The 20,058-nt window shown below is 45.6% G+C and overlaps 1 protein-coding gene across 1 annotated transcript in view; it reads right to left on the bottom strand.

The window, feature by feature from the left end:
* The window catches only part of MAP3K5 (mitogen-activated protein kinase kinase kinase 5), a 233,375-nt gene that overhangs the window by 77,248 nt on the left and 136,069 nt on the right, over positions 1 to 20,058 (bottom strand). The window contains exons 9-11 of the mRNA XM_075554484.1: positions 15,729 to 15,888; positions 14,713 to 14,866; positions 5,404 to 5,511 (exon numbers count right to left, since the gene is read on the bottom strand). Coding sequence (XP_075410599.1) covers positions 5,404 to 5,511; positions 14,713 to 14,866; positions 15,729 to 15,888 — 422 coding nt within the window. The remainder of the gene's footprint in view (positions 1 to 5,403; positions 5,512 to 14,712; positions 14,867 to 15,728; positions 15,889 to 20,058) is intronic.

The following is a 20,058-nucleotide window of genomic DNA, read 5'->3' as shown; positions in this document are numbered from 1 at the left end:
AAGAAGGCTCAAATCTGTCTTGGAAGACGCCCATTCGGAATGCTCCTTAGAAGTCAGGATGACCAAATAGCATCTCGTGTACTCTGAAATATACTCAAGAGGGCCCGTCCTGGGAGAAGGACCTCCAGCTTAATAGAGAGCCAGCAACCAAAGAAGACCCTCCAGGAGATGGGCGGGCCCAGTGGCTGCCACGCGGGTACCAACTGTGCGGCCCATGAGTCAGGTGGCTCAAGGACAGCAACCACCATCTAGCTTAGCGGTGTTATCAATGCAATTAAGCCACTTTACACTCTTTCCCCCCTTTTTCCTCGCTCGTGATCATGAAAACATACATTTTTCTTGCTAGACGATCTTCCCCTTCCCACAATCGCATGGTTTCAGTCTAAGGCACCTGCCTACTTCGTGTCTAGCTAGGCTCTCCTGACAGTCTTCTCTGTGGCCCTTCTACATCGAAGATCTTGGAACGCCAACATCAAGACCAGACACATTTTTATAGCTGTGAAAGCTACCAATCACTGAGCAGGAATTCCGTTAACTGATTTACCTGATCTCATTTAAATCCTCACAACTCTCTGAGGTACTAACGGTTCTCCTATTACTCAGCTATGGGGAGGTAAATGGCGTGTCCAAGTCACAAAGCAAGCAGGAGCTGGAGTGAGCCTTCACACCTATGTGGTTTGACAACCGGTGAAGTCTGCCTTCCGAACTACCGTTCTGCCTGCCTGCACGCAGCCCTCAGCTTTCAAGAAACCGCAGCGGTCATTTGTGTCCACCAACACCTGTCTAAGGGGAGCCCTCGTAGCGTAGTGGTTACCGGCTGGGCTGCTGACTGTAAGGTCAGCACTTCGAAATCAGCAGCCACTCCATGGGTGACAGGTGGGGCTAGCTACTCCAGTGGAAAAGGTTACTGGTCTCGGGAACTCAGCGGGGCAGTTGTACCCCGTCCTACAGGGCTGTTATGTGTCGGCATTAGCTCAACAGCAGTGAGTGAGAGAACAAGGGTCTAAGCTCTCACTCTGAACTCATGGAGCCCTGCCTGGAGACACATCATTCTGCCCATCCCACCACACTCACCACATTGCCCTCAGGCACCAAGCACTACAGCCCCTGACCATTCCCTGCTCATTTCCTTCCCGTGCCTTTCCTGGCATCCTGCCTAGCTCCTCGAATCGGGCTTATCTTCGCTTTCCCCCTTCCTAATTCCAGCCCGGCCCATAGTCAAGGTCCACCTCTCACGTTCTCCAGGGAACATTCTCTAAAGACTCCACGCCTCGTCCCTCTTCCCCCTCTTTGAACGTCACATAGAGTCTTTCCCATCCACAGCCCCAAGGCCCACCAAACTGAGAGCCTGCTTGGAGAGGGATGTGCTCTGCCATTGCCTCGGCAGTCCTTCCCTTGGGTGGGGTGATGCTGCTGGACAGGGGCCTTTCACTTATGCGCTAAATGTCACAGAGTCACCAACATGATGACAATGGACAACTAAGTCTCGGCTAAACATCCGTCACAAAAACCTATCACCACGCCCACCACCACCACCACCACCACCACCCACCAAAAAAAACCCATCACCACGAGAAATTTTTCTGTTATGAATGAGCCAGTGTAAGTAATTACTTTTCTCAGCTTTATCCAATTAATGGACACTCCTGGTCATGAAAGAAAAGCCACGTTTCTGAGCATGCTCACACTGGGCATGTGTACTTTGAGGCCGGTTGGGTAAACATATGTTGACTACTGGTAGAATGTCTCTAAAAGCAGGTGCAACCCTTGCAGAGATGCCAATGACTAGGATCCCTGACAGGGATCGTGTCTCACAGACTGGAACTGGGAAAGGCCACAGCTCTGAAACCTGCTTCAGGCAGATGTGGTCCTGAGAAGTGCTGCTCTCACCCCCTGTTATGTAATCCCCCCCCCCCCCCACCTAAAGTCTGGCTACTGAAGTACTGAGTTACCAGACTAAACACAACCGGCTTTCTCCAAACACATGAACACCTAAAACACAACTGCATCTGGCAGGGTGCTGCTCAGTCTCTCCCAGAAACTATGCACCCGCAGCAGGTGACGTCTTGTTCCGCGCACAGTGAAGACGGAGCGGCGACACTCCTTACTAAAGTGGGCCCCAACCGGGACTGAACATCAGAGTCCCACACAGACCTTCATGACCACGCATGTGCCCACGCTACATGCAGAGTGTAGCAGGAGCCCACCCAGTGGATCCACAGGGCGTCAGGGCCCCTCAGGGGTTCTGACCCACAGCTGGGTCACACCAATAGCCTTCCAAACCATGACTCCTCTCTGTCACTGAAAGAGAGCGCTAAGTGAGGCTAAGTCCTTAGGGCAGCAGTTCTAAACCGGTGGGTCGCAACCCTTTTGGGCGTCCAACGACCCTTTCACAGGGGCTATCCGATTCATAACAGTAGCGAAATGACAGTGATGAAGTAGCAACACAAATAATTTTACGGTTGGGGTCACCACCACATGAGGAACTGTATGAAAGGGTCACGGCATTAGGCAAGCTGAGAACCACTGCCTTAGGGTTTCTAAAGGATAGATTGTCCAGGTAAATCTAACTAACACTCAAACAAACCAAACTCACTGCCCGCGAGTAGAACTGCCCCTGAGTTTCTAAGACTGTAACTCTCTGGGCCTAGCAAGCCTCAGCTTTCTCTGTGGAGCAGCAGGTGGATTAGAACCACAGACCCTGAGCATCACAGCCCAGGGCGTAATCTGGCACGCCAGTAGCTTTCTGGTTGTTGCTGTCGTCACTGTTAACCATGGTTAAAATAGAGTGAGCATTTCTGATATGCCGGGATTTGTGCAAAGCACTCTACATGCATGATTTCACCTAGTCTCCACAACAACTCTGTGAGGTTGGAATTTTTACGATGAACGGACCATTCTACAGAGGAGGACGCTGAGGGTCGCAGGAGTCAAGTTGTCCAAGGGCAGTCACAGGATGTGAACCCAAGTCGGTTGATTCGGCGCCACATTTTTAATAATGGCAGCCCTCTGCCCCCCAAATATTCTTCCTGAGTTCCTCTCCTGCTTTAACTTTTCCTTACCACCCCCTGGCAAAGCTGGAGGGATTGCGGGTTTGCTTCTGTTTCCGAGGAGACGGAAGCCGCGAGAGGGGTCTGTCTGCACACAGCCAGCAGTGCAGAGCCTAACGCACTGGCAGGAAGGTGTCAATGAAGAAAGTTTTAGGGAACATTATAAGTGGGTTTTAGAAAACAACTACAAGGGAAAAAAAACAACCCAACTACAAGGAAAAAAAATGTTCTACTTTGCATCAAAATCACTCTCTGGAATTGATCTCGTTCTGTGGGCTATCCTAGAACTGGAGTGGGGTCTCCAGTGACTGCTGCTTCATAAAACCATTTTTTAAAGACAAACGGGTGCATAAGCAAATGTGGCGAAGAAAGCTGATGGTGCTCGGCTATCAAAGGAGATAGTGTCTGGGGTCTTAAAGGCTTGAAGGTGAACAAGCGGCCATCTAGCTCAGAAGCAACAAAGCCCATATCGAAGAAGCCCACCAGCCTGTGCGATCATGAGGTGCCAAAGGGATCAGGTATAAGGCATCATACAATATATATATGTGTATGTATGTATGTATATATATATATGGTATATATATATATATATATATATATATATATATATATATATATATATATATATATATACCATAGTGAATGAAGAGGGAAGTGCAGAATGGAGACCCAAAGCCCATTTGTCGGCCACTGGAGATCCCCTCACAGAGGGGTTTAGGGGAGGAGATGAGTCAGTCAGGGTGCGATGTAGCACCGATGAAGAATACAGCTTTCCCCCAGATCCTGGATGCTTCCTCCCACCAACTACCATGATCTGAATTCTACCTTGCAAGTCTGGATAGAGCAGAGGTTGTACACTGGTGCATATAGGAGCTGGAGGCACAGGGAATCCAGGGTGGATGATACCTTCAGGACCAGGGGTGTGAGGGGCAATACTGGGAGAGTAGAGGGTGAGTGGGTTGGAAAGGGGGAACCAATTACAAGGATCCACATGTGACCTCCTCCCTGGGAGATGGACGGCAGAGAAGAGGGGGAAGGGAGACTCTGGATAGGGCAAGATATGACAAAATAACAATCTATAAATTATCAAGGGCTCATGAGGGAGGGGGAGTGGGGAGGGAGGGGAAAAAAGAGTACCTGATGCAAAGGGCTTAAGTGGAGAGCAAATGCTTTGAAAATGATTAGGGCAAAGAATGTACAGATGTGCTTTATACAATTGATGTATGTATATGTATGGATTGTGATAAGAGTTGTATGAGCCCCTAATAAAATGTTTAAAAAACAACCATTTTTTAAACAGTGGATTGATTTGTGCACATATTCACCCATTTCCATCACATTTATTCCCACTCATAGGGACCCACCCTACAGAGTAGAGCTGCCCCTGACGGCTCCCAAAGCTATTTTCTTTACAGACAGACTGCCATATCTTTCTCCTGCAGAGTGGCTGGTGGGGATTGAACTGGGAACCTTTTGAACTGGATTAACACCACCGTGCCACCAAGCCTCCCTGTACATGCATTAGAAATGATGAAATATAAAAGTGGAAAAGGTCATTGCTATGGGTGTTTGGGATCCTTCTGAAAACAAGTGGGGACACAGCCAGTGACTGATCTGAGATTGGGCAGCGACTTAGATGACTAAATAGGGACCTGGGGTCAGAGTGAGTTACATGTTGGGCTGCTAATCACAAGGTTGGCAGTTCCAACCCAACAGCTACTCCTTCGGGTAAAAATGAGGCTGTTTGCTCCCAGAAAGATACACAGCCTCAAAAGCCCCGAGGAGCAGTTCGACCCTGGCCCACAGGGTCTCTCAGAGTGGAATGGGTTGGGTCCCCCTGGGTTGTGCTGGGTTTGGGTAAATGCAACGGTGACTAGGACAGTGCCACTGTAAGATTCAGAGTGCTGCTCTGGCAGGCCTCTGAGAACCAAGATAAGAACTTCAAAAATCCTCTGTTTTAAATACTGGTTCTTCAGTGCATAGCCGATAACACGGATTTACAAGACATCAGAGACATATTCTAATATGGAAGAGACTTTGGATGGTTATGCAATGAATAATTAAAAAAATAGAAATCAATTATATTTTATTAAATACTGTATGTACTCGAGTATAAGCTGACCCTAAATTTTCAAGCAAAACTTTTCAAAATTGCATACGAGTATATGGTAAGTAAAATTCATAACGCAGGTAACAAATTTTTTATTTCTACTACAGAAATATATTTATGCCAAAAATACATAACTAAGTAAAAAATTGTTTGCCATTAACTTGGATATTGGCTGAAAATTTAAATGCCGGAGAGTGTGAAGCCCTGTGTCACTGGCTCTCTTATCTTAATTTCATCATTTACCTTGTCATCAGGGAGCACATGCCAAATAGATATTGTCTTTTCCTCGACTTCATTGTTGATCGACAAGTAAGAAGGTTGGTAGATCTTGGTTGGCTCTAATATTAACACCTTGAAACATAAAGAAAAGACACAAATATTAGTGGCTTAGGAATTAAACCACCAGGAGCTGCTACAAGACCCACATCACCTGTAGGAGGTTCTTCAGGCAGAGTCAGGAGAAAAACCCACTGTGTCTGAGGGCTGTCATTCTGGGTGCTCCTTACGCATTTTATGGCAGTGCGTGATGATCATAAAGCACACTTATCACCTTTGACTGATACAGAGATTGATAAGAATGCTTTGTAATCTATAGGTTGGTTTGGCTGTCTACCAAGGTGCCTTTCTAAAAGTTTACTGTTTTAGCAGGTAAAACAAAGTGCTTCTACAAATATAATTGTGTCTGAGAAAGGAAGAGATGATAAAACCAGTAATTTTGTGCACAAAAAAAGACAAGACTTCATCTGTATGTTCTCACATACTTATTTGAACTTTCCGGATCTCATATTCCAAAACGCTCAGTGCCATCAAGTCAATTCTGACTCATAGGCCTGCCCCTGTGAGCTTTCAAGACTGTTAACTCTTTATGGGAGTTGAAGGGCTCAGCTTTCGCCCAAGCAGCAGCTGGTGGTTTCGAACTGCTGACCTGTGGTTAGCAGCCCATTGCATAATCCAGGGCCCAGCTATCATACTTTGTATAGTCATATCCACGTAAATGGATTTGGAGATGGTTTTTGGCTATTACTGAAAGAGCTTTATATATAAACCAGAGAAATGAATATAGCTAGCTATATGAGGCAGCAAATGTGTTTCTGTGCTGTCTCCAAAATAAAATTGGTATCTTCAACGATGATATATTTAGCTGCATGGAAGGAAAAGAGAAATTAAAGCGTGTGCCTATTTTAGCCGTGTGAAGGGTATGTGATAAGTGAGTTGAGAATCTTCATCCCAAGTTTGCATAATGTATTATATTATCACTAACATTTCATATTAGGAATAAATAACACTGGAGACGGTGGGAGATGGCGAGAAGCAACAGCGGAGGCAGCAGAAACAAGAGACTGACAAGAACAGTCCAGTGGGCTTCCTGAGTCACGGAGGAAGAAAGCTCTGGGACCTGGGGCAGGAGGCACCCTGGCAGAGTGGCACGTCTCCCAGCACTCGCTGGTGGAGCTGCAGAGCTTTGTAGCACCTGCCCCAGCAGGGCACAGGCTGAGGGGCTCCCAGGTTGAAAGGCCGAGGACCAGAGAAAGGCATGCCCCTGGGTGCAGGCAAGTTGTCCTGACTGAAGAACTGCACCCTGAGTGGTTTCTGATCCTGAACTGCAGTGTTACTTCCAAAATGATCCCCATGGTCCTGAGTGTTCTTCGTGAATTGTGTGGTCGCCACACTGAGTTATCCAATGCCCCCAGAGAAGCAGCGAGAGCAGGGAGGAGGCTACGAGTTGGTGGTGGGTGAGTCATGCACGGTGCGTGTCTCAGAGGACTCAGCTTTGGGCTGATGGTGATTCTCTTTCCCTCTTGAAGCGAGAGGAGGTCAGACACCATTGCCACACCATTTTACACGGAATTGTCATTGCTGAACTTTTTGGAAAAGATCATTTTAATGGGGGCTCTTACAGCTCTGGCAGCAATCCACCCATCCATTGTGTCAAGCACATTTGTACATAGGTTGCCATCATCGTTTTCCAAGCCTCTTTCTGTTTGCGCCCTTGGTTTCAGCTCCTTTTTTTCCCCTCCCTCCCCACCCTGTTGAACATTTTTGAGCCCTTTGATCTGCCCTCGACAGGACGCAGCATGAAGGATTTCTAGCAAACACAGCAGAGATGCAGAAAGGCTAAGGAGAAGAAAGTGAGAGGAGGCAATCTGACAAAACCATACAGCTAGATGGAGCTCATGGAGAAATCTCCGTATTGTCTTGCTTTTAATTCCTAGTCTTTCCCAGTGGTCATATCACCAGGAACTGCTAACTTGAGGTGTCTGCAGCAGGAAGGGCACAGCAAGGCCCATGGAGAGGAGCTACAAACCGGGGTCTCATGTGCAAGTGTCTACAATGAGTAGACGACTTTAATCAAAGCCCAAAGCCAAGCTCACTGCCACTGAGTTGATGCCGACACACAGCGACCCTATAGAACAATGGTTCTCAATCTGTGGGTCGTGACCCCTTTCGGGGTTGAAGGACCCTTTCACAGGGGTCACCCGATTCATAACAGTAGAAAAATAACACTGATAAAGTAGCAACAAAAATAATTTTATGGCTGGGGGGGTCACCACAACATGAGGAACTGTATGACAGGAGCGTAGCATTAGGAAGGCTGAGAACCGCTGCTATAGGACAAGGTAGAATTGCCCCTGTTGAGTTTCCAAGACTGTAACATCTTTAAAGGAGCAGAAAGCCCTGTCTTTCTCCTGTGGCACAGCTGGTGGTTTGAACTGCTGACCTTTCAGTGAGCAGCCCAACCAGTCCCTACTACACTGCAAGGGGCCCAGGGGACTCTGTAGGGCCCTCCTCCTCTCTCTGCCCATTGGACAGTGGGTTGATACCCTAACTTTTCAATGTAGAAAAGAAATATGCAAATATACAAGGAATAAACTCAAACTGAGCCCAAATAATAAATGATAGAATCATTCAAATAATTTCACAAATAAATGGCCCCCTTCTTCCTTTTGCCCAGAGTCAGGGCTATTTCCAGAAGGAATGAAAAAGAATGTGGTGGTGCGATTGATGAAACCATCAAGCTAGTCAATACTGTCTAACGTGCATCATTCTGGATTGCAGTCAGATCCACTTAAGAGAACGTCATCGCTCCAACCAAGACCTGCTGCAGCCTTCACAAGCATGACCACAGGATGACACTGGAGCAGAGGGCTGGACGCCAGCCCCAGAGGCCTTTCTCTGTGCCCTGCAGCAGGAGGGGCGGGTGGGAAGCAAATCACCCCACTGCAAGAGGCACCTCTGGGAGGGGAGGGAGGGAAAGTCAATGAATGAAGAACGGTGGCTGGAGGTGTAATTGAAATCTAAAATGCCATCTGCTATCGACTCAGTCTTTTTTTTTTTTTTAGGAGCAGTAAAAAATGTGTATTTTATGTAAAATATCTTTGTTTCTCATTAGATTTTACTCATAGATTATTTACCAGTTTAAATAGTCTGCTTTTCATCCATTATCTTCTAATCATTCTTTGAGATCTTTATCAGTTATTTGACATCCTTATCTTCTCATTCCTAAATGTGGCTCACTCTTGGGTTTGCCTCTATCCACTATGACAGCTCTTTATGACAGGCACCGCTCTACCATTTCTTAGGAAGTCTAGCAATCTTTGAGGATTGAGGTCTTTTTGTTTTCCAGGCTAGTAGTTAAATTACCAGTGATCATCTTAATCTTGTTGAGATGAACCAAGTTTTATTTAGACTTGGCTAGGATTTTAGGGTTGCTCTGATTCAGCACGTGGGCTTTCTGTGTCTCAGCCAAAAGCTTGCAGGGAGGGGGCTCTCAAAAATCGCTACACTGTGAGCTATTTCATCTCAAACACCCGATCCCTGCATTGTCCAAGCGCTGCGATCTCTGTCCAGCTCTCAGCCTCCCAGGAGCTACTCTCTTCCCAGGCCTCCTAGAATGTCACCCCCGGAGTAACAAGCTAGGGTTGGCCTAGGGCTGAAGAGAAAAAGCCAGGTTAAAGCTTGGGAGTCACAGCTCATGGCTCTACGTGTCCAATGTTCTTTCCCCATATTATTGCTGCCTTCGCGTTCCAACCATTGATCTGTGCCTCTTCTGCCAGGGCAGAAGGTTACCACCTCCTAGGACCCTCTTGTGCAGCGGCCAGATCAATGGCCTCAGGGACCAAGATGGAGGGGGTGGAAGTCTACGCATGTCCCTCTTCTTTCTCAAAGAATGCAGCCCTGCAGGGATGGCTGTCCAATGCTGGCAAGCAGTGGCTTCAGTTGTGTTTGCTCAGATATTACAGTTATTTACAGCAAGAGGGGAGGGTCAATGCCATTTATTTCATCAGCGCGAGGACCGAAGGTCTCTCTCCCTTTATTCTTGGTTCATCAGTGCCTGGTTTTTTAAATAAGCAAACTTCATCACATAGACATCCTCGCCCATAACAAGAGAGGGACTCATTGAAATGGCCCTGACATCCCGTTTTCCATTGAACCAGTAAAGCCAAAGCATCCATGGGATGAAAACATTCTATTGAACAGGCTGTGCTGCCGGAGAGAATAGCATTAGGTAACAATCCTGAGGGGGGGACAACAGAGAACTCTCAGACAATTCCACTTCTGGGGAATTATCATGCAGGTATATTTGCATGGGTACAAATCGTCTATGCGCCACACATTCAGTGCAGCATTATTTCTAACTGTAAAATATTGCAAAGATGCACCAACAAAACTGTTTTTTATATATGGGATAGAAAGTTACTCAACACAATATGTTACATAAGTGATGATACATTCATATATAGGAATACCTGGCAGTTTTTTTTAAAAACAAATTAAGTTTCCAAGTAATTACTAGAAAAATCTCCATGATACATTGCTTAGTGAAAAAATAATCAAAGTATAGAACACTCCAAGTAATGTTCTTCTTTAAATAAAAAGAAGAAATAATAACGATAACAGTTAATATTCATAGTCTCTGGAGCACATGCTAGGCACCATGACAACAGTTCAAAATATACTCATCTAATCTGCATCAGCACCCTGTGAATGAAGTACTACCCATTCTGCAGATGGGGAAACAAAGCTCAGAAAGGTTAAGTAACCTGCTGAAGATCACACAGCTCGTGGGTGGCAAAGTGAGACAGAATCATGCAGAACAGCTCCAGCATCTACTGCACAATAAAGGTTCTTGATGTTATAAATGCAAGGGGCCATGGGGTGCAATGGTGAAAGCGCGTGGCCCCTGACAGAAAGGTTAGCCAGCGGCTGTGCAGTAGACTGACAGGTTGTCCGCTCCTATAAAGATTACAACCTTGGAAACCCTCCGGGCACTTCTGCCCTGCTACCCTGCAGGGTTGCTATGAATCTGAACTCCCTCCGGGGCATGGCTGTAGGTGGGAGAGTTTAATTCTAAACGTAAAGAAAGAAATGGTGGGGAAATAAAGCAAGCAACGAATAACCGCAGCACTGTACCGTAAGTATTTTCACTGGATCATACACACAGACCATTGCAAACTGCCGCAGGTCACACTGTGGTGACTCGCATGTTGTTGTGAAACTGACAGGGCTCCAGTATTTCAAAATCCATCAGGGTCACCCATGGTAGACAGGTTTCAGCAGAGCTCCCTGACTAAGACAGGCTAAGAAAGAGCGTTAAGTCTACTTCTGAAAAAACGTGCATAGCGGTGAAACATTGTCTGACAGAGGGGCACAAGAAGAGGCCCCATAGCTGGAAGGCACTCAAAAGAGCTAGCTCCTCAAAGCAGAGTTGACCTTAAAGACGTCATTGGTGGGGTAAAGCTTCCAGGACCTTCCCAGGAGAAGAAACAGCTGCAAACATCAATTAGTAACTGGTTCTTGGAATATACAATGTCTGAATCCAGGAAAACTGGAGGTTTTCAAAATTAAGTGGATGGCATAAAAATGGATCTCCTACCCACTGGTGAGCTGGGACAGTCTAGCACTGACCATTTTGAATCAATCCAACATGCAGCCAAGACGCATTGATAGTTACTGGTGATTGGAATGCAAAAGACAGAAGCAATGAATCATCAACAATTGGAATATATGGCCTTGGTGATAGAGATGACTTTGGTAATGATATGGCAGAATTTTGCAAGACTGGTGGCTTATTCATGGGACATACCTTTTTTCAATCACATAAGCTTTATACTTTGGGCCTCACCTCATGGCATAATACACAGGAATCAAGACAAGCTACATCCATAGAAGGAGAGCAGAACAAGAGGATACTGGGTAGTAAAATCAGCAAAGGTGTGTGTCAGGTGACAGCCTTTCACCATACCTGTTCACTCTCTGTGCGGAGAAAATCACCTACGAAGCTGAACTCTACGAAGAACACGGCATCAGGACTGGAGGAAGGCTCATTAATAACCAGAGATATGCAGATGACACAACTGTGCGACCAAATGACATATTGCACTGAGAAAACCTGCTGCCAAGGGCTTCCTTAAAAGTGCTAACAAGCAAAGATGTAACATGCTGCATGATGTATGTAGACTCAAGTTATAGCACTTCCAGTCACCTGGACAGTGACTAAGGAGGCTGAAGAACTGATGTGTCTCAAGTATCATGTTGGCCAAGACAATTGGATGTGCCCTGGACTGCTAGCATACGAATCTGTCAAGGGCAAAATACAGCCCGGATGCTCTTTGGAAGCAAGGGCGGCAAGGCTTTGTTTCATATACTTAGGGTGTGTTATCAGGAAGGACTAGACTAGTTCTTGGAGTAAGGCATTATGCTTATTAGCCAGTCAAAAAACAAGGAAGACCCACATGTGGTGGATCGACAGAGCAGCAGCAACAATGGGCTCAAGCATGGTGCCCGTCCGTCGTGAGGATGGCACAGGGCCAGGCAGGGCTTTGCTCTGTTGTGCACAGGGTCCCTGGGAGGCAACGTCAAAGGAGTCAGCACGTAACCACAGTAGAGCTCGCTCAACCTTCTGCGTCAGATTCTACACAGGACTGTGTTGTTATTGGCTCAATCATTCACTACGCACAGGCGCGGTTTCACGAGTTCTGCCTGTACAAATAAGGAGGCAATGGGAAATTAGTGCTTTGATTTCTGTAGGGTCAGTCCATTCCTTCAAGGAGGATTGCTGGTCAGACACAGGCACTTCGAACTTTGTTAGATACGGACAGATTCCTTTCCTAGTGTTCTTTTTGCAAACTCCAGGATAAAATCCCATGACTGTTGAGTCCCTTCTGATGTACAACAACCCGACAAGAGAGCGGTGAGCATTCCCCTCGGGATTCCCAGGCTGTAATCTTCACGGAAGCAGATGGTCACATCTTTCTCCCCTCCGTCCCGACCTCTTTCACCTGGTGACCAGACCTACACGTTTCCTCACTTCTTTATTTTGAATGTTTTCTGCTTTTAGTTTTCACATCCATTTATTTACACTGTGACAAACTAATTCACAGTAAACTAATTTGGATTAGCTCAGAATAGCCGATCTGAGTGACTTCCTTTCATAGCTGATTTCTCGTTAGCACATGGTCAGTTAAGTACTTCAGCCCTGTCCTCCTTTATCACGGCTCAGACCGCCAGCTAAAGGCCAGCTGGACAAGAGGGATTGTCCCAGGCTCTGCATTTTCAGGGCTAGAAAATAACCAAGTGTTTCTGTTGGAAAGACTTTTCACTGAAAGATCTTACTGAGCTCAAGCCTCACCTGGAAGCCAGAGAAAATAAATCGTACCAACGCCAGTAAGGGATTTAAAGAAGGAAGCGGCTGATCCTCTGGACAGGAACTAGCAAACAAGTTCTACCACAGGAACTGAGACTCGTCACCACCTCTGAGACGAGAGAGTTCTTAGGGAGCGTTGGATGGCATCGGTCTGAGTGCAAAGGAATGTGGCTGCACAGTGAGCTGCCAGGGGTCCTCCAATTGCACACCAACACCACATTGCTTTGGATGGTGTTCTAAGAACCACCAGGACGGGGTCAGCACCACCTGTGATGATGGCAATATATTCAAGTGCAGCGTCGCTCAGCAGAGTCACAAGGTGTACGCCAGGCATCCATCAAGACACGACTGGATGAATCAAAGGTGGTATACACAAAAAAATGAAATAATTTTCCACCCCAAAGAGAGCGGATGTTCTCACTACATGCTAAGACATGGATGGACATGGAAAATATCCGTCTGAGTAAAATAAGTCGAACGAGAACAGACTACCACTGTCTGATCCCACGTTTATGAAATTTCTTGAAGAGGCAAATGCACTGGGACCACCGTCTATTCGTGGTAAGCGCAGAGGCAGGTGGGAGGCAGGAGAGGGGGAATTCTGCGTCAGGGCTGCTGGATTTCTGCCGAGGGCAATGAAACTCTTGGAAACGAACAGTGAGGATGGCACACGATACGGGGGAGAGAATGCCAGTGCAGGGTACGCATAAAACGGCTAAACTGGCAAATGTGCTGCTACAGACATTTAATCCAAATTAAAATATATATGCGCATGTCTGCTGTACATTTAAATGCACATGCATCCACACACGTACTTTACTAAGTCTGCAAAAATTTTTCATGATCTTTTTGGGTTTTTTGTTTGTTTGTTTTCATGAACTTTTGGAAAACTCATCATATGTGTATGTACGCTTGCAGGTTTAATGTCCTCTACGGAGCCCTCGTGGCACAGTGAGTGGCTACCCATGGGCAGCTAACTGCAAGATGGATAGCTTGAACCTACCGGTCACTCCATGGTTGAGTGATGGAACTTTCTAGAAACCCACAGGGGACAGTTCTTCTGGGACAGTCCTACAGGGTTACTCTGAGTTGGAATCGACTCTGTGGCAATAAGTCTGGCTTTTGGTTTAAAGACTAGCCACAAATGAAAGGCAGACAGAATCCGAGACAGGTTATTTCTCATGACCTACAGACACTGAAAGTAGTGACCCACATGGTGGGTCCAGAGTTAAAACTCAGGGGTGTGGGGTTGTTACAGCAATCGTGGCAATCATATCAAGAGATGAATGGGCACATGTACGCACATACAGTGCAGTATCATCCTACCACAGAGAAGGGAAGCTCTGAACACATGCTAAGACATGCTAAGATGTCGCATCCGAAACGTCATTGGTCATCAAACACATCCACCTGCCCAGTCTGCAGAGCCATCTTGACTTGCTGTGTCCACTCACTGAGTAGCTTGGGAAGCACACTCGACCAGGGCACACAAAAGAAAGTGCACACATCCCGTGGCAAATGAGTGCACACACATGCACCTTGGCTTGCTGAAGTAGCTTTAGAAGCCAGCTCTTGCAGATCAGTTGCACTGAATGACAAACTACTGAGTCCGATGGTCGTCCCCCTGGGACGTGAAAGTCAACTACTACAAGGGGTCCTGGTGCATAGCGGCCCTTTGGATTGCTAACTTTTCAAGGTCAGCAGTTCAAAACCACCCACCGCCCTGCAAGAGAAAGATGAGGCTTTCTAAACCCGTAAAGATGTCCAGTCTCGGAAGGCCACAGGGCAGCTCTGTTCGGTTGACAGCGTCTCCTTGCGTCGGAATCGACTGCACGGTAATGAGTGACGGAGCGAGATGCCACAACGGAAAAGGAAAGAAACCAAATGAGCAACGGAAGTGGACTCACTGGAAACCTAACGACGGTCACGTCTGTCTTGGTGGCCTCCACCAGGAAATCCATCCAAAAGTCCACGAGTTCCTGCTTGGCCACAGGCTGCTCCGTGGGCAGTTTCACAAAATGCTTATATATCAGAATGGTCTCCACAATCGCCTTGAGGTACCTAAGGTTTAAACACACACACAAAACTTACAAAGAGGCCCAACTGAGAGCCACCTGGTACCGCACACCCCAGCATTCTTCTCTAGGTGTGTGTGAAACCTGGCCTTAACAAGTGTGTGACCAGGCATGTATTCATCGTCTATTATGTGCTCTGCAGGTGGGCACTTCCCAAAGCCTTGGACTTTAACACATGATCTCATTTAAATCTTACAAAAATCTAGTCCAGGGGGACCATTTTTATCCCTGCTTCCCAGATGTGGAAATGGAGACGTAGAGAACAGAAAAAACTTGTCTGGGAGTCATGCAGCCTCGTCGAATAAGGCACTTAAAAGACAATCTACCTTCTATTCAAGGAAGTAGTAATGACCTTGCTTTCAAACACTCTTCCTTAAGGGGCTTTTTTGCAAATAGACCCTTCGTAAGGAAGGAGTCTCTATTTTGCTCTGAAGTCACTCAATGTATATATCTTACAAATCTCCTTAAATCTAACAAGACTGATGGGGCCTCAGAGGGAAGAGTTGGGAAAACCGAGGGGGGTGGGGTACACTAGACAGGCAGGCACTTTGTCAACTATAAACATATAAGCGTTTATGTTAACATTCCGTATCCATTAAGACAATGGAAACGGAAAGCATTGTTTTAGTGGTAGTTAGTACTATTGTGTTATCACAGCAAAATGCTACAATTACAAATAAACTATGCTCAGTCATCAAAGTCTATAGTCAACACATTTCCTTTCCTTATAAGCACTCACTTTCTGATAGCATCTGCATTTAATTCTGCAAGTAAGTAACCCAATTTTCAGTTCAACAAATGTAACAGGAAAACCAGCGAGAGGAGCAGTGTATGGGGCGTGATATTACCAGGCCGGCGTCTTCAGTTTGAAGAGCTTCTCCGATGCTTGGATGACTCTCATGTGGTCGTTGGCAAGAACACTGGCCCCGAGGAAAAAGCCAACTTCCCAGAAGCTCTGGAGCTTTTCCAAGTTTCCCTTTTTACCAAGAAGGCTACTTAGCTTCACCCCTAAACAATGAACAGGGTGGAGTGTTACAAGCACACCGTCAGCAGGCAGCCGACTGTTTCCTAACGAGCAAAGTTACACTTTCTCTTTCAGATGAAAATGACCTTGGTGATTTTCTAATCACAAAAGTGACTCAAGCTTTACACACACACACACACACACACACACACACACACAATTTCAAAAAGTTTATGGAATTTGTCCATTACATTTTAATCCCCGAGGAGCCCTGGTGACACTGGGCTGTGATCTGGAAAGTCAGCAGTTCAAAACTACCAGCTGCTCTGCAGAAGACAGACCGGATTGTCTATTTCAATAAAGTTTCAGTCTTAGAAAGTCACAGGGCAGTCCTTCCTGTCCTATCGGGGTTGCTATGAGTTGACATTGACCCGACAGCTGAGAGCGAGTTTAATTCCATGTTTCTACAAATCTTTTTAATCGTGTGTGTGTGTGTGTGAAGTAAGCCAGTTATGTCCAGTTGATTTCCATTCATGGCAACCCCCTGTATGTCATAGTAGAAAATGCTCAGAGGATGTTCAATGACTGATTTTTTTTAAAAATCCACATATCATACAATTCAATGGTTCGATCAAATCAAGAAGAGTTGTACGATCATTACCAGAATCAATTTTAGAATATTTTCTTCTTCCTTGTACTCATTGTTATTTGTGAAATTTTTAAAATTGTGACAAAGATATACACAACAAAACATTCTCCAATTTAACAACTTCTACACGTATAACTCAGTGCCATTGATTACACTCTTCATGCGGTGTAACATTACTGATGTCCTTTCCAAAACCGTCCCACTACCATTGACATAAACTCAACGCCCTCGCACCAAAAACTCTTCCTCCTTCACCCATGGGAACTGTAGGCCACTTCATAAAAACAAAAGGTCTCCTTGATAAACAATGACTGATTTAAAAAAATCATTTCATTGGGGGGCTCTTACCACAATCCATCCATCCATGTGTCAAGTACATTTGTAAATATGTTGCCATCATCATTTTAAAAGCATTTTCTTTCTATTTGAACCCTTGGTATCAGCTCATTTTCCCTTTCCCTTTGATAATTTATAAAAAAAATTCATGTCTTACACTGACTGATGTCTCTGTTCACCCACTTTTCTGTTGTCCATCCCCCTGGGAGGGGGCTACATGTAGATCATTGTGATAGGTTTCCCTTTCTCCCTCCACCTTCCCCCTCTCCCCACTGGTATCACTACTCTCATTATTGGTTCTGAGGGGTTTATCTGTCTTGGATTCCCTGTGTTTCCAGCTCTTATCTGTACCTGTGCACATGCTCTGGTCAAGCCACCAGATTTGTAAGGTAGAATTGGGGTCATGATAGTGTGTGTGTGTGGGGTGTGTGAGAAGCATTAAAGAACTAGAGGAAAGTTGTATGTTTCGTCAGTGCTATACTGCACCCTGACTGGCTCGTCTCTTCCTTGTAACTCTTCTGTAAGGGGATCCCCAATTGTCTACAGATGGGCTTTGGGTCTTCACTCTGTGCTCTACTTCATTCACATCAATATGAGTTTTTGTTTTGGGTTTTTGATACCTGATACCTGATCCCATCGACACCTCATGATCACACAGGCTGGTGTGCTTCTTCCATGTAGGCTTTGTTGTTAATGACTGATTTTTGTTGTTGTTTAGAATCTTTTAAAAATTAATCATTTTATTGGGAGCTCTTGCAGATATTATAGAATTCCATAATTTAATTAGATCAAGCATAATTATACAATTGCTACCACCATCAGTTTGCAACCATTTTCTTTCTTCTTGAACTCTTTGATATCAGCTCCCATTTAGTCCCTCCCTTCTCTACCCTACTCCTCCAGGAACCCTTTTTATTCTTATTACATATGCTTCTTCTTCTTATTATTATTATGACTGACTATCTTTTTTACCAAGTAGCTCACCAAATCTTTCTTCAAAGGCACCCCTGATCCATCAACCATTTGGTTAGCAGCAGAACCGTTGACACTGCCCAGGAGCATCAGGGAGACACCTAGACCTAGAGGCAGACTTGCCTCAGGCAAACGATGTGCCCCTTTCATGTACTGATACATTTTGCCAAATTTCCCTCAAGAAATGCTTAAGCGCTTTTGAGTACGGCGTTAAGAATGGGCTCTCATTTTTAACATTCAAGAGTTCTCCTGAGAGAAGTCCTGGTGGCGCAGTGGTTATGCTTTGCGCTGTGTCATAGGTTATACAAGGTCAGCAGTTCAAAACTACCAGCCATTCCACGGGAGAAAGACAGGGCTTTCTGCCCCCATAAAGAACTGCAGTCTTGGAAATCCACAGGGGCAGTTCTACTCCGTCCTCTAAGTCAGCACTGACTCCATGACAGTGGGTTTGGTTTGCACTTTGGAAGCATTCCTATGCATCAAATTATTTCTGTCAGACAGAGGCTCAGGGCAAGAGCAGGTTTAAGGCTTTTGATTTACAAGGCCAAATGGCTAAAACATGATCTCTGATGGACAAAGTATACCTGTCAGGAAAGGAGCTGCTTCCCAAGTCCATTCAGTACCTGGAGGTGCCAGCAGATAAAGAATGTGGCGTCACCACGTGGCTAGTGGGCTCAAGTCCAGCAGAGGCGTTTTGGAAGAAAATGCTGGAGATCTATTTCCAAAACATATTAACCATTGAAAATCCTAGGAATCAGAGTTCTCTGCTGACACACGGTTAGGCAAAGCTGGAGTTGGCTCAACAACACTGGTTGGCTTACCGAGCTCTTAACAGCTCTACATTTTTCTGTCTTTAAAATTTTTTTGGCTAAATGTATTAACAATAAATAATATACCACTGCCGTTCGAACTACCAATTCTTTGATCAATTTTAGACTCATTGTCGAACCCATTAGCATTTTAACAAGAGTCTAATTAGAATCGGTTAACCTCTGAAGTATCTCATACTTTTAATAGTTTAGTTTCAAATATAGTTTATTACTCTCAAATATAGTTTATCACTCTGTAGCCATTCCTAGAGGCTATTTTAATGTAGAAAACGAGGGCACGGAGCTTTAACTGCACTACTGTATGCCTACCAGTAGGCATCATGGCATAGTGGACTATGTGTTAGGCTGCCAACCACAAGGTCAGGCATTTGAACGCACCAGCTACTCTGAGGGAGGAAGATGAGGCATTGGCTTTTTAATCACAGTACATGACATCGTGGAAATGCTCACTCTCCCAACTCATACAACACAATGACTTAGGGATGATGTCCCTTTGTAGTGAGAAGAATAGAGCTCAGCGCAGTTTAACAATGTCAGATGGCTTCAGCTTGTCCGTGATGGACATGAGATAGCTTCTTTTAAGTTTCTGCTACAACAAATTTCAAACATATACAAAGAGAAACTGTACCATGAATACATACCAATGCCATACTTGGACATTCAACAATTGTTAATAAGGGCCATTTTCCTATTGGTTCATCTTCCTGAATCCTTTTTGCTCAACCATTTTAAGTTGCAGGCACCATGACAGTTCACCCCAAAGCTCTGCAACATACACTCTCCTACGTACCCCTAGTCTATCATGGTTGTCATCAGCTGCTGGCCATTGGTCCCTAACTCACGGGGACCCCATGTGTTACAAAACAAACTGCTGGCCAGTCCTGTGCCTTCCCCACGATCCATGGTGACTTAGATGGCTGTGATCTAGAGTTTCCATGGGCTGACTTTCAGCAATAAGTCACCTGGTCTTTCTTCCTAGTCTGTGTGAGTCTGTAAGTTCTGCTGACATGTGGTCAGTGTCATAGCAACCAGCAACTCACCACTGACCACTGGGTGGTGGCTGTGTCTGAAGTGCGCTGGCCCAGCACTCCCACAAAGGAGGCAAACACTATACCATGGGGCCACCAATGCCTCATTCGATTATACCACTATACGAATGGCTCCTTAATAGGGAATAGCCTGTCCCAATGCAAATTTCCCGACTATTCCCAAATCTTTGAGGCAGGGATCAGTCATTGCATTTGGTTTTAATTGTCTCTAAATCTCTTTTAACCGACCCAAACCACCGCCCTGTTCTTGTTGACACTGGCTTTCTGAAGGAGGCGAGCAGGAGAGCTGCCTTACAGAGGGTCCTCGCTCCCTGGATTTCTCTGACGACTTCTTCATGGGTGTTGAACTTACTTCTCTATACACTGTGATTCCTACCG

The sequence above is a fragment of the Tenrec ecaudatus genome, chromosome 7, assembly GCF_050624435.1.
Source record: "Tenrec ecaudatus isolate mTenEca1 chromosome 7, mTenEca1.hap1, whole genome shotgun sequence".
Lineage (NCBI taxonomy): Eukaryota > Metazoa > Chordata > Mammalia > Afrosoricida > Tenrecidae > Tenrec > Tenrec ecaudatus.
This window is presented reverse-complemented; position numbering and strand designations above follow the sequence as displayed.